Source organism: Stomoxys calcitrans, chromosome 2 (assembly GCF_963082655.1).
Source record: "Stomoxys calcitrans chromosome 2, idStoCalc2.1, whole genome shotgun sequence".
NCBI lineage: Eukaryota > Metazoa > Arthropoda > Insecta > Diptera > Muscidae > Stomoxys > Stomoxys calcitrans.
The window spans coordinates 125,360,320-125,375,868 of record NC_081553.1 but is presented as its reverse complement, the minus strand read 5'-3'; the positions used below and the strand labels follow the sequence as shown (position 1 = coordinate 125,375,868).

General features: G+C 38.8%; 1 protein-coding gene across 5 annotated transcripts in view; it reads right to left on the bottom strand.

The window, feature by feature from the left end:
• Positions 1-10,003: 10,003 nt before the first annotated feature.
• Positions 10,004-15,549, bottom strand: part of LOC106084469 (attacin-A) — an 81,905-nt gene continuing 76,359 nt past the window's right edge. For 4 of the 5 annotated variants that reach the window (XM_059364118.1, XM_059364119.1, XM_059364120.1 and 1 more), the window contains exons 2-3: positions 10,539-10,884; positions 10,004-10,473 (exon numbers count right to left, since the gene is read on the bottom strand). In XM_059364118.1, coding sequence (XP_059220101.1) covers positions 10,074-10,473; positions 10,539-10,765 — 627 coding nt within the window. In that variant the 5' untranslated portion in view covers positions 10,766-10,884 and the 3' untranslated portion in view covers positions 10,004-10,073. The remainder of the gene's footprint in view (positions 10,474-10,538; positions 10,885-15,549) is intronic. The other variant, XM_059364122.1, reaches the window with a different exon arrangement.

The following is a 15,549-nucleotide window of genomic DNA, read 5'->3' as shown; positions in this document are numbered from 1 at the left end:
TCAAATGTGAAATGTTTCGTTTAGCTCAAAAGGAAAGGCACTTACCGACTTTTCAATTGTAGTTGCTGTTGGGCAGCACATGTTCAAGTCGAAGTGTAAATTAAAACCAATGAAATTTAAGTTTTCCATTTCCTTTCTTAGCCCAAATTTAGGTGCAAACCAAGGAAGAAGTAAGAGAACAGAAATTGTTTTATAACCATTTGTGTCCTTCCCAGCCTGAGTAAGGCTAGCACCCAAAGAAAGGCAGAAATGCTAATGTTCCATATTTCCATGGAACAGAGTATGGGCAAGTGTTACCACTTGGATGGAATTTAGCCTAAATACCAATGAAATTATATGCAGTTTACATGGAATGAAATTTCTTTGTGCTGTGGAGGAAAACTTGTTTATGACACGAACAGAAATTCTCGCATACAAATAAATAATACTCTTGCATGTCTTTTTCCTCTATTGTATGAGGATGCATTATACGATAGTATGTGTGTGCGTGTGTATAGCATACCCTGTATACCTATGAAAGGCACTACGGCACTATGGCTGTGTATGATTGGATGAAAATATCTTTGGAAATATCCCAGGGGTAACGACAATATAATCATGTAATGGTATGCATATTGCATTTCCGTGTTGCTTTTGTTCATACTTTCCAGATATACTCGCATAACGTGAGAGGTATACATGAAATTGTGGTATTAAAGGTAATCATATTTTTCACGTAATGTCACACTTGTGCTAATTCATTGAGATTCATGTTTAGAAATTGTTCACATTATATACATATTTAGCTTTTCCGAAAATATAAAAATAAATTAAATCATAAAAAGGGCAATGGGTTCTGTTAGAGGAAATCTTGTACATGCCTTGTATATGGTAAGCCAAATTACGAAATATTTTAAGAAAAGTTTCTCTATTAAGTAATTGATTGGTGCAAATTGAAAGTAAAATTGTGTCTCTAAGGATTCAAGTAATAAAGGACTAAGGCGTAACGTTAGGAAGGGTATCTGACATACCCATCACTGTCGATAGGGTATATGTATGGGAGCTTAATTAGACCATACTTAACATGGAATGTTAGAAGTCTAAAATTGATAAATTTATCCTATTCGAATTAGAACTGTTGAGAGCTCTAGAAGAACACACTATGAGAGCTATACCATGTTGTGAATAAAATTTGGACCATTCTGGATATGGATTAGAGGTGGGCATTTTAGTTCCTTTTAGTGATCGCTCCTTTTAGTTCGGTTTCACAAAATAAACTAGTTCCTTTTCTTAGTTTCTTTTTCATTTGCGAACCGCTTTTTTTGTTTCCTTGATACAAAGCACAAAAAAAGCTTTGAATTTTGTATTGATCCTTAAAATGAGGGTTTTTAATTGTACATGTAGGCAAAAACGTTCAGACTGTCTACGTAATTGAATTTAAAACAAGTAAAAGCGTGCTAAGTTCGGCCGGGCCGAATCTTATATACCCTCCACCATGGATCGCATTTGTCGAGTTCTTTTCCCGGCATCTCTTCTTAGGCAAAAAAGGATATAAGAAAAGAGTTGTTCTGCTATTAAATCGATATCAAGATATGGTCCGGTTCGGACCACAATTAAATTATATGTTGGAGACCTGTGTAAAATTTCAGCCAATTCGTATAAGAATTGGGCCCATTGGGGCTCACGAAGTAAAATAGAGAGAACGATTTATATGGGATCTGTATCGGGCTATAGACCGATTCAGACCATAATAAACACGTTTGTTGATGGTCATGAGAGGATCCGTCGTACAAAATTTCAGGCAAATCGGATAATAATTGCGACCTCTAGGGGTCAAGAAGTCAAGATCTCAGATCGGTTTATATGGGAGCTATATCAGGTTATGAACGGATTTGAACCTTATTTGACACAGTTGTTGAAAGTAAAAATAAAAAAAGTCATGCAAAATTTCAGCCAAATCGGATAGGAATTGCGCCCTGTAAAAGCTCAAGAAGTCAAATCTCCAGATCTGTTTATATGGCAGCTATATCAGGTTATGGGCCGATTTAAACCATACTTGGCACAGTTGTTGGGTATCATAACAAAACACGTCGTGCGAAATTCCATTCCATTCGGATAAGAATTGCGCACTCTAGAGGCTCAAGAAGTCAATACCCAAGATCGGTTTATATGGCAGCTATATCAGGTTATGGACCGATTTAAACCATACTTGGCACAGTTGTTGGACATCATAACAAAACACGTCGTGCAAAATTTCATTCCAATCGGATAAGAACTGCGCACTCTAGAGGCTCAAGAAGTCAAGACCCAAGATCGGTTTATATGGCAGCTATATCAAAACATGGACCGATATGGCCCATTTACAATACCAACCGACCTACACTAATAAGAAGTATTTGTGCAAAATTTCAAGCGGCTAGCTTTACTCCTTCGGAAGTTAGCGTGCTTTCGACAGACAGACGGACGGACGGACGGACAGACGGACGGACGGACAGACGGACGGACATGGCTAGATCGACATAAAATGTCACGACGATCAAGAATATATATACTTTATGGGGTCTCAGACGAATATTTCGAGTAGTTACAAACAGAATGACGAAATTAGTATACCCCCCATCTTATGGTGGAGGGTATAACAATTAAGAGCGTGCTAAGTTCGGCCACGCCGAGTCTTATATACCCTCCACCATGGATCGCATTTGTCGAGCTCTATGCCCCATATCTATTTTTAAGCAAACAAAGAATAATGGATGACAATTGTTATGTTATTGGAGATATATCAAGTTATAGTCCGATTCAGATCATAAGTGAATTGAATGCTGAAGACCATAGTGGAAGTCATTTGGTAATATTTCATTCCATTCGGAGAAGCATTGCGCATTGGAGGGGCTAAAGAAGCAAAATCAGGAGATTAGTTTATATGGGAACTGTATCAGGCTAAAGATCTATTAAGACTATATTGAACATGTATGTTGAAGACCATGGGAAAAGCCGTTGTACAACGTTTCAACAAAATCGCCCTCTATTGTCTTAAGAAGTCATGATCCAAGATCGGTTTTTTTTGGCAGCTTTGTCAAAACATGGACCGATATGACCCATTTACAATCCCACCTGACCTACACTAATAAGATATATTTGTGCAAAATTTCAAGCGTCTAGCTTTACTCGACTTAAAACGTCATGACGATTAAGAATTTATATACTTTATTGGGTACATTGAGGTGTTACCCACCATAGAAGGAGGGGGGTATATACATTTTGTCATTCCGTTTGCCATATATCAAAATATCCATTTCCGACCCTATAAAGTATATATATTGTTGATCAACGTAAAAATCTAAGACGATCTAGACATGTCCGTCAGTCTGTTGAAAACACCATACACTCTTTAAAAATAGAGATATTGGGCTGAAACTTTGCAAAGATTCTTTTTTTGTCCATATGCAGGTTAAGTTCGAAGATGGGCCATATTGGACTATATCTTGATATTGCCCCCATATAGACCGATACGCCGATTCAGGGACTATGGCCCATAAAAGTCACATTTATTATTCGAATTTTCTGAAATTTGGGACAGTGAGTTGTGTTAAACCCTTCAACATCCTTCTTCATTTTGGCCAGATTTGGATAAAATTGCCATATATCGATTTCTCTTTTAAGGGGTTTGGGCCCATAATAGGCGCATTTATTGTACGATTTTGCCGCAATTTGGGACAGTGAGTTCTTCAATTTGGCCCAGATCGGTCCAGATTTGCATATAGCTTCCATATAGACCGATCTCTCGATTTAAGGTTTTGGGCCCATAAAAAGCGCATTTATTGTCCGATTTTGCCAAAACTTGAGACAGAGTGTTAAAAAAAGCCCCTCGACATACTTTTGCCAATTGGCCTAGATCGATCAAGATTTGGATACTTCTGCAATATGGAATAGATCGGTCCAGCTTTGGATATAGCTACCATATAGACCGATCTCTCGATTTAAGGTTTGGGCCCGAAATTTGGGACAGTGACTTAAATTAAGCCCCTCGACATGCTTCTGTAAATTGGCCTAGATCGATCAAGATTTGGATATAGCTACCATATAGACCGATCTCTCGATTTAAGGTTATGAGCCCATAAAAGGCGCATTTATTTCCGATGTCGTCGAAATTTGGAACAATGAGTTAAGTTAAGCCCCTCGACATATTTCTGCAATTTGGTCTAGATCGATCCAGATTTGAATATAGCTGCCATATAGACCGATCTTTCGATTTAAGGTTTTGGGCCCATAAAAGGCGCATTTACAACCCGATTTCACACAAATTTTTCGCAGTTGTTTGGTTTTTCGACATCCGTGTCCTATATGGTTCATATCGGTTTATTTTTAGATACAGCTACTAGAAAGGCCAATATTTTGTTATACGCAATTGAACAATGACTTATACTTATAAGTATTTGGTCCAAATCCAACATTTTTCGATATACCTGCAATGGGGCTTAAGCTATGCATTTTTCGCCGGATTTTGGCGAAAGGTGGTTTTCATATATACCCGAATGGTGTGTATCCAAAGTTCGGACCGACCGAATTTAACGCCTTTTTATTTCTTTCAAACTAAACTAATATTTGAATGTAAGGCACCACTCAATGTCTTGAATTCAATTAAGATAACTTAAGGATTTGGCTCGGTCTTGATAAACGTTAGATTTGTGAAACAAATGTAGTCAAAATGAGAAAGCGTGGTCAAGGAATATATAAATTTGCGATTGTAAAAATACCAGGGCTCTTTGATCTGGCATGCCTCAGAAAAGGATTAACGAACAGCTGACACTCGGCAAGAAAGTCCGAGGGACGACTTCAAAAATCACTGCATGATAAGAGCTTAGTCGTGAGATAAATAGATCCCACAATAAGATTTCGGTAGAGAATGTATATGAGTGGGAACGGAACGATCAGGCAATTGCATTTTCATATAAGTGACTCTAAGATCACATCCACTTCTTGGACAAGCGTTTCTTCTCCGATTTAAGATATCGTCATGACGTCCGTCGAAAGAAAGCTAACTTTCGAAGGAGTAAAGCTAGTCGCTTTGCACAAATACTTCTTATTAATGTAGGTCGGTTGGGGGTTGGAAATGGCCCATGGGTCCATCTTTAGATATAGCTTCCATATAAAACGATCTCTTGATTATATTTTTGAGCCTCTAGAGAGTGCAATTCTAACCCGATTTGACAGATGTACTAAGTTTGCTCCAAATCTGTCTAAAACATGATATAGCTCATATAAACCGGTCTCCCGATTTGACTTCTTGAGCCTCTAGAGGGCACAATTCTTATTCGATTTGGCCGAAACTTTGCACAAAATTTTTTACAATGACCTTGAAAATGCTATCACAGTATTGTTTGAATCGGTTCATATCCTGAAATAGCCCCTACATAAATCGAACTCCCGAATATTCAATTTGAGCCTCAAGAAATGGTAATTCCTTTTCGATTTGACTTAAATTTTGCCCTATGACTTTTTCTATGGCATTTAACAGATGCACCAAGTATAGTTAAAATCCGTCTTAAATCTGATATACCTCCAACATAAACCGGTTTTCCGATTATGCTTCTTGAGTCTCTAGAGGGTAAAATTCTTATCCGATTTGGGTGAAGTTTTGCACAATGACTTCTCCGATCTCATGAGCCCCCATAGGTTGCAAATTCTTATCCGGTTTGGCTAAATTTTTGCACAAGGACTTCTACTTTGACCTCCAAGTGACGTTGGGACGGAAACGATCCATAAAATGATATAGCACCAAAAGCATATCAGTTTTTGTCCGTCATCCTTTTTTCGGTGAAGTCGAACTAAGTATGGTTCAACTTGAATTTATATTTTACCACTATTTTGCCGCTTTGATGCTTTGTGTTTAACTGCGGGTTCGCCCTTAGTATTTAAGTGCATAAAATTTCATGGCATCAGCGGCAATATCATAGTTTCTAATACCTATGTGGGACATATATTAACTTTACTTATTATCCCCTTAAATGAGCTTATATGCATTTTCTCAATTGACCGTAGAGTGTCTGTGCTTCGTCTCGAACATTCTTTCTATACAAGCTTCGTTTTCTCAGAGGGGTAGGTGGGGGTATACTAATTTTTATATCCACCACCGTAGGATAGGGGTATATTCATTTCGTTTGCAACACATCGAAATATCAATTTCCGACACTACAAAGTATATATATTTCGTATCGTCGTAAAATTCTAAGACGATTTAACGATGTCCGTGTGTCTGCCCGTCTATCCGTCCGTCTGTTGTAATCGCTCTACAGGTTCAAAAATTGAGATTTTGAGCTAAAATTTGGGACAGATACGTCTTTTTGATGCACGCTGATGAAGTTATTGAACGGCCAAATCGGACTATATTTGGATATAGCTGCTATATAGACCGATCTGTCGATAAAGGGTCTAATGCCCATAAATGCTTTATTTTTCATCCGATTTCGCTGAGTGAGTAGTTTTAGGCCCCCAATATCTGACCCAAGTGTGGTTAAGGTCGAACAATATTTAGATATAGCCACCATATAGACCGATCTGCCGATAAAGGGTCTGAAGCCCATAAAAGCATTATTTATTGCCCAATTTTGCTGAGATTTGAAATAGTGGGTTATTTTAAGGCTCCCGATATCTGACCTAAGTATGGTTCAGACCGGACTATATTTAGATATAGCTGCTATATAGACCGATCTGTCTATAAAGGGTCTGAACCCCATAAAAGCTTTATTTTTTAACCGATTTCGCAGAAATTTGAAACAGTGAGTAGTTTTAAGCCTCCCAACATAGGACCCAAATATGGCTCAGATCGGAATTTATTTAGATATAGCTGCCATATAGATCGATCTGCCGATTTTGGTTCTTCAGTCCATAAAAACCGCAAGTATTAGCCGATTTCGCTGAAATTTTAAATTATGACTTTTTTTAAGCCTCCCGACATCTGACCCAAATATGGTTCGGATCGGACAAAATGTAGATATAGCTGCCGTATATACCGATCTGCCGATAAAGGGTCTGAAGCCCATAAAAGTTCTACTTATCGCCCGATTTCGTTGAAATTTGAAACAGTGGGTAGTTTTAGGTATCCCGACATCCGTCCTAAATATGATTTGGATCGGACTATATTTAGATATAGGTGCCATATAGACTGATCTCCCGATAAAGGGTCTAAAGCCCATAAAAGCATTATTTTTTATCCAATTTCCCTGAAATTTGAAACAGTGAATTGTTTTAGGCCACCCGCCATCCGACCCAAATATGGAAAAAATAAGACTGTATTTAGATATAGCTGTCATATGCCGGTTAAGGGTCTGAAGCTCATAAAAGCTTTATTTATTATCCGATTTTGTTGAAATTTGAAATACAAAATTCGACAGTGACTTAAATTTATAAGACCACTCAATGTCAGTGCCGATCCAATCCAATTTTCATTGGATTGTGGATGAAAATTGGTATGCAAAGTTCGGCCCGGCCGAACTTAATGCCTTTTTACTTGTTTTATTCAGTTTTTAAATATATTCTTGATCCTCTTGACATTTTAAATCGATCTCACCAGGTCCGTCCGTCCGTTTGTCTGTCGACAGCACGCTTAATTTCGAAGGAGTAAGGCTAGGAGCTTGAAATTTGACACAAATACTTCTTATTAGTGTAGGTCGAATGGGATTGTAAATTGGCCAAAGCGGTACGTGTTTTGGTAAAGCTGCCATATTAACTGATCTTGGATCTTGACTTCTTGAGCCACTAAAGGGCGCACTTCTTATCCTAATTGGATGAAATTTTGGAAGATGTGTTTTGTTATGATTTCTAACTAATGTATTTAGTATGGTTTAAATCGTTCCATATCATTCGTCTGTCTGTCTGTCCAAAGCACGCTAACATTCGAAGGAGTAAAGCTAGCCGCTTGAAATTTTGTACTAATACTTTTTATTACTGTAGGTCGGTTGTATTGTAAATTGGCCAAATCGGTCCATGTTTTGTTATAGCTGCCATATAAACCGATCTGGGGTCTTGACTTCTTGAGCCCCTAGAGAGCCAAATTTTGCATATGTCGTGTCAACTGTGCCAATTATCGGTTGATAGCCTAATACAGTTGCCAAATAAACCGATCTTGTACCTTGACTTCTTGAGCCACTAGAGTGCGCAATTTTTATCCGATTTTGCTGAAATTTTTCATTAGACGTTATGTTATGTCTTGCAAATACTGTGCTATGTATGGTTCAAATCGGTCCATAACCTGATATAGCTGCCATATAAACCGATGTGGGTTTTTGACTTCTTCTAGAGGGCGCAATTATTATTCGATTTGGCTGAAATTTATGCAACGGCTTCTCCCATGACCTTCAACATGCGTGTCAAATATGGTGTGGATCGGTCTATAGCCTGATACAGCACCCAAATAAACCGATTTCCCTCTTTGAATTCTTGAGCCCTTAATGATGAAATTTTACACACAGTGGCTTCTACTATGGTCTCCAACTAACTAAATTTTCCATGAATATTCCATTAAGGAACAGGGGATACTTCTCTCATATCAATAAGTGCAGTCAGAACGGCGTGCCGTATAGCGACACTACTTGGTAAAGAAGTTTTAATATGGCAGGATACCTTACAAATGTAGCCAGTATTAGTAAGAGGCTGAACATTTTGTTGATGTTCTGGCCGGGATTTGAAGAAAATTACGAAATATATCAACATGCGATAATCTGAAAAAAGTTCTTTCTGCTGTTTCTCTTATAAGTACGACAATACGTTTAGTCCCTAATATAGTCTTGGATCAACCAGTCTCAGTGGTTCCCAAAGTCCCCGACATAAGTCTTAGGCCGACGCAATTTATTCCGTTTATATCGTGTACATGTGACAAAATACCTGTCACCGACCACCAGTCGTGCAAACCATAAGCTAAGAGTGGCCGATCGTAGGCTTTGAATCCCGGCAGCTGACACGCATATAGTGAAGTGATTCCATGTTGCGTTTTCAATTTGGTTTGTTATCGAGACAAATTCCCAGAAATTTTGCAGATCATGAGATTTGTAATTTCACTTCTTGCGAAGTGAATAGCTTGGAATCTGATAATTCTTCATTCAGCAAGCAAGCAACACAGCCACACCCCCAAAGGGGTGTCGCAATGCGGCACGCCGTTAGCACTCGGCTTTAAAAAGGTGGCCCGATATTATTGAGTCCAAACTAGAACAGGCAGCACTCATGATATGTCAGAAGTTTGTCCCAGTTCCCCAAATGAATGTTCATAGGTTAATTTGCATTTGATCGTCATGACATCTTAAGTCGATCTAGCCAAAAAAATAGATTTGAACTATCCGCTTTTTGGCACCACTGTGTTACCTCATTGGTTGGGATTTTAAATGGATTAAATTGGTCTATGTTTAGGTATTTGGATTAAAATTTGAACAAAAATTTTTGTTTTGACATTCAAAATCTATATCAAATATGGTCCGAATCGGTCCATAATTTGATATAGTTCCAATAAACCGATTTATCCGATAGGGCTGAGGTATTATACTATCACCTCCAATATCTGAACCAAATATGGGCAGAATCGGTTCATGATCTGATATGGCTTCTATATAAACTAATCTTTCAATGTTAAGCACCTAAAGGAAGAAATCCTAATCCAAAATAAAAAAATCCAAGGAAATTCTTACTAAGACCTTCCATCACCCTTATATCTGAGAAAACAAAAAAACTTGCCAACGCCCTGGTGGGAGACACATAAAATTCAGCCCAGCCAAACTTAACACTCTTCTATTTGCGACCATTTCCTTGAATACCAGTTCATCAATGTTGTCTCAGAAACTGAAATATGAATAATTTTGACTAATATTTGAGCACTGTTTTAATTGTTTTAAAAAGTTAACATTTATTGAGTCTAAACGGATTTTAAATAAAGTCGCTTATTTGATTATCCAAATAGGATCACGTTTGACTATATCCTCCGGGAGTATAGATGTACAAACTATTCCTTAAGATAAATTAAAATGTTGATCATATATATTTTATAGTTGTTAATATATTTAATCAAATTAGGTGAAATTTATTACAATATAGTGTCTCGGAAGGTACTAAAATGTTTGTGTTAATCCCACCTCAATGTGTTTATTGACTTGTCCATCCATTGGGCCACCCATGGTTTTGGAAACACCTCCTGTCAAATCTACTGTTGTGGATTTGTCTGGAGAAGTATACAAATTAGCCTTGCCGATTACATCGACAGTGTTCATATTCAATTGGGGTATGCGTGAGGCCGTAACTGCTGCTCCAAGGCCGCTGGCATGAGTGTAATCCAGCCCACCACCAACTTGGTTGAAATTGAATCCATTATCCAAATTAGTTCGACTGTGAAAGGCGGTAGCATCCAAATTGTGTCTTGGTGTATTTAAGATATTTGCTCGAACATTTTGTGAGAATACAGAGCCAACATTGTCAGTTTTGGCATGTTGCAGAGATGCCGATAAGCCGTTTCTAATGTGAGTTAAACAAATTTATGATTCAATCTCTTTGACATAGAATTCGTATTAAATACTTACGATTTAGCACTTAGGAATCCTCCTCGAGTCACATCTCCACCCATAGTATTTCCTCTAGCAAAGACACCACCAGCGATGTTCTGTTGCGGAGTTCCAAACTGGCGACCCGCTTGTATGTAACCATCCATACCACCACGGCCGTTTGATGTAACAAAACCGCCAAATTGTGCTCGAGCCATAGCCAATGAAGCCAAAAAGGCAAAAATTTGAATAAATCTATGAGACATTTTCTTTCACTTTTAATTTAATGCTTGCACTTAGAAAACTCAATGCTATATGAATTTTCTTCAATTGGATTTTGCTTTTATATACGGATCAAGCGGCAGATTCTGGAACATACATATCGCTAAATTATGAATATTAAATTTTAAAAGAAAAATTCAATTAAAACATGGGTGTCTTATCTGCACCATATATGGGAATCACTTGTAGCTCTATGGTAAAAAGATGAAGGGAATTCACTGAAGTTTTTGGGATTCACATATGAATGAGTTTATTCGATTTAAATTTGTTTCAATCAATTTATATTTTCATGCACTTTAAATAGCTTTATAATCAATCTTGTGTCAAAGTTTATAAGAAGGCAAAATCTTATTTGAGGTATTTTTACGTTTTCGTGGATCCAAATTGACAAAATTAACTAAGGAAAGAAAGACGAGTCACGACCCCCGACTAACGAGAAAAACAGATTCAGAAATCGGGCGAAAATGAAGGATGTTCTTGGGGATACAACTAACCTTTCAGCCATTTCCGCTGAAGCTGGGAAAAGAAATATTTCTAATGATGAGTAAAACACTGCGAAGCCGCCGAAACAGAATTCAACTCTTGGAATATCAAATCAGCCCTTCCGCAATGGAGACTCCAGACAGTATACTACGGAGAAAGACAATACTGGTAAAGGAACGAAGGAAGCGCTCGTCTTTTGAATCTTCAGAGAAGACAATAACTCTCCTTTTATAGGCCGAATGTTATATGTCATCGACCACGGATCGCATTTGTCAAGTTATTAGAATGATTTTTATATATATATATATATGAGCTATATAAAGTTATTGACCGATATGGACCGCACTTGTCCTGGCTGTTAGAAATCATAGAAAAATACCACCTCCATAATTTCAAGCAAGACGAGAAATAATTGTGCACTCCAAGGGCTCTGAAAGTCAAATTGGGAGATCGGTTTATTTGGCAGCTATATCAGGTTACCAAACGATTTAGAACATACCTGGAATAGTTGTCGGAAGTGCTACCAAAACGACATATACAAAACTTTAGTCAAATATGATAAGAATTGCGCCTTCTACAAGCTCAATAAGTCAAGAACCCAGGATAAGCATTGTGCCCTCTAGAAGTCTAATCGGGAGATCGGTTTTTATGGCAAAAGTTGAAGAAGTCTAATCGGGAGATTGGTTGATATGGCAGTCATACCAAACCAACATATGCAAAATTTCTACTATGTTGGATAAGAATAGCAGCTATATCAGGTTATGAACCGATATAGAACATACCTGGAATAGTTGTCGGAAGTCCTACCAAAACGACATATGCAAAATTTTAGTCAAATAAGATAAGAATAGCGCCTTCTACAAGCTCAAGAAGTCAAAACTCTAGGGTAAGCATTGTCCCCTCTAGAAGTCCAAGAAGTCTAATCGGGCGATCGGTTTTTATGGCAGAAGCTCAAGAAGTCTAATCGGGAGATTGGTTTATATGACAGTCATATAAAACCAACATATGCAAAATTTCTACCATGTTGGATAAGAATTGCGCCCTCTAGAAGCTCAAGAAGTCTAATCGGGAGTTCGATTTATATAGCAGCTATATCAGGTTATGAACCAATTTAAACCATACTTAGCACAATTGTTGGAAGTGATACCAAAAGAGCATGTGTAAGATTTCAGCCAAATCGGATAAGAATTACGCCTTCTAGAAGCTCAAGAAGATAAGACCCTAGGATAAGAATTGTGCCATCTAGAAATCCAATCGAAAGATCTGTTTTTATAGCAGTTACATCAGGTTTTGAAGTGAATTAGACCATGGCACAGTTGTTGAATGTCATACCAAAACGATATGTGCAAAGTTTTAGTCAAATCGGATAAGAATTGCTTCCTCTAGAAGCTCAGAAGCCGGTTTATATGACAGCTATATCACGTTATCAACCAGATTGAAGATGGGAGCAAAGCATACCATAGCGGGATAAACAAGGCGACGATTGGATAACTCGATGGTTTGGAGGTGCTTTATGCTCATATACCTTAGACGTCACTTGAGTAATAAATAGCTTCTAAATTATAACTCTGATAACTTATTACTGGAAAGAGCAAGAAAAGCAAGTCTTGCTCTATACACCTGCAACGGAGCCATTGGCATAAGTTGGGGTTCAGACCTATAATGCTATGTGGTGTTGTGGTCTGGTGGACGGCGCTTCAAAAGTCCACCTACTGTTCAGATATTCAACCGGATCCAGAGGATGGCTTGTTTGTGCAACACAGCCGCATCGAGGACGACACCATCTCGGGACACTGTGGCTAGACAAATTGCTGCGACCACTGCCGTGAGACTAAGGGAGTTTTCTCTTTGATCATGTGGCGGCTACGGACACAAAAACCGACCTCGACTGTCGCAGATCTCTCAACGAGATGACTGAACAGTTCAAAATTCCCCCGTTCTGGGTGCCGGGGCATAGAGATATCCCAGGGAATTGTAAATCGGATGAGCTGGCGAGACTAGGAATTACATTATACATTTCAGGGAAATTAGAATCTACTGTTATGCCTAGCGACATGTAAGCTAAGTTTTCAGGACCAGGCCCGAAGGGCAAGGAATGATAGATGGTCACAAAGAGTGGGCTATGAGCATTCCAAAACTATGTGGCCTAATCTAGACTTGAGGAGGTCCACCTCTTTGCTGGTACTGGCTAAAACAGACATCTCAGTCATTGTGTCCATCATGACAGGTCACTCTGTAATCGGAAAACATGCTGACAGACTGAAGGTTGTCAATAACGACTTTTGCAGAAGCTGTGAGGTCATCGAAGAAGAAGAGACTTTCTGTGCGTGTGCTCCGCAATAGCAGTCAGGAGGAGTTCCTCTTTAGGTTCTCATTTCTTTGAGAACCTGTCTGATTAAACGGATGTGAACAGTCGCAAGTTGTTGGGTTAGATGGTTCAACGGTAGGAACTAGAAGGCAACTTCCTTCTTCTGTTCCTGTGGTATCACAATGGACGAAAACATCTAAGTGAGTCTGATGGTAGCCACTGCCTCTGGTAGCCACTGCCACTTAAACCTAACCTAACCTCCTAAAGGTGTGTGAGACTTAGCACATGTAGTTGAGAGTGATGCTTCAAGCGCCCTCTCAGTCGTCAGACTAACAAATAAGGAATTGGCGGATAACGCAAGCCTATAAATAAAGGTTGTGTTTTCGATTCATTCAGACTCAGACAACAACAGTGTCAATGAAACAGTCATTGTAGTCGAATTAAGAGATGAGGTCAGCTAAGCTCTCAAGAATAAGACGAGAAGAAAGCAATTTGGGGCACGACGATTGTTGCTGAGGGGTACGTGCCGGCAGCGGATTCGGACGAAAGTGTAGGATGCTAGTAGGGATTGAATTGACATTCTAATTTCTTATACGAAAGCTATAAAAAGAATCAGGCCTCCCGAAGAGCAGAGCACTGCGAAACCGCTGAAAAAGAGCTCCCTGCTTTCAGGAACTTGGTCCCAAGCCAGCCTTCCTTTAATGGAGACCCAGTAGGAAACGGAAGGAGACAAGGTCGGAACAGGCACGAAGGAATCGCGCAGAGTCCAAGGACGCAAAAAAAGTGGAAGATGGTCTCCGAAAAAGGTATGGAACCGCCCTCTTGCATCAAAGTGGCCAGGAAGCACAACAGGTTTCCTAGGATTCCACCAAATCATCATTCCCAAGTGGAAAACCTGGTTAACGAGGTAGATTATGGAACATGTGCTGAACCTGGAAAACAATGGAGAGGGTCCATACAAATTATGAGCTGCGAGTATAGAGAGGACGTCTTGATGCTGCACTTTGCGTCAGCAGAATATATTCATACCGTTGGAAGTATCCATACTTCTTGGGAAAGTGCAAAGCTCGATCTCGCGCCTAATCACGCGATGGTAAATCGCCCCCGAGTGCTTTGATTAGTAAAGGGTGATTTTTTTGAGGTTAGGATTTTCATGCATTAGTATTTGACAGATCACGTGGGATTTCAGACATGGTGTCAAAGAGAAAGATGCTCAGTATGCTTTGACATTTCATCATGAATAGACTTACTAACGAGCAACGCTTGCAAATCATTGAATTTTATTACCAAAATCAGTGTTCGGTTCGAAATGTGTTCAAATTTTGACAAATTTTGTTCAGCGATGAGGCTCATTTCTGGTTGAATGGCTACGTAAATAAGCAAAATTGCCGCATTTGGAGTGAAGAGCAACCAGAAGCCGTTCAAGAACTGCCCATGCATCCCGAAAAATGCACTGTTTGGTGTGGTTTGTACGCTGGTGGAATCATTGGACCGTATTTTTTCAAAGATGCTGTTGGACGCAACGTTATGGTGAATGAACACATTTCGAACCGAACACTGATTTTGGTAATAAAATTCAATGATTTGCAAGCGTTGCTCGTTAGTAAGTCTATTCATGATGAAATGTCAAAGCATACTGAGCATCTTTCTCTTTGACACCATGTCTGAAATCCCACGTGATCTGTCAAATACTAATGCATGAAAATCCTAACCTCAAAAAAATCACCCTTTACAATCATATCTACAATCGAATTGTACATTTTAAGAATGTGGAGAGTTAATATCGAGTATCGCTAATTCGAAATCCTATTCGATTGCTCTGTTGTCATCAAGAAGCATTTGTTTTTGATTGTTTATGCATTTATTGTTATGTCATTTTATTATAAATAATGATTTTTGTACCCTCCACCATAGGATCGGAGTATACCAATTTCATCATTTTGTTTGTAACACCTCGAAATATGCATCTGAGACCCC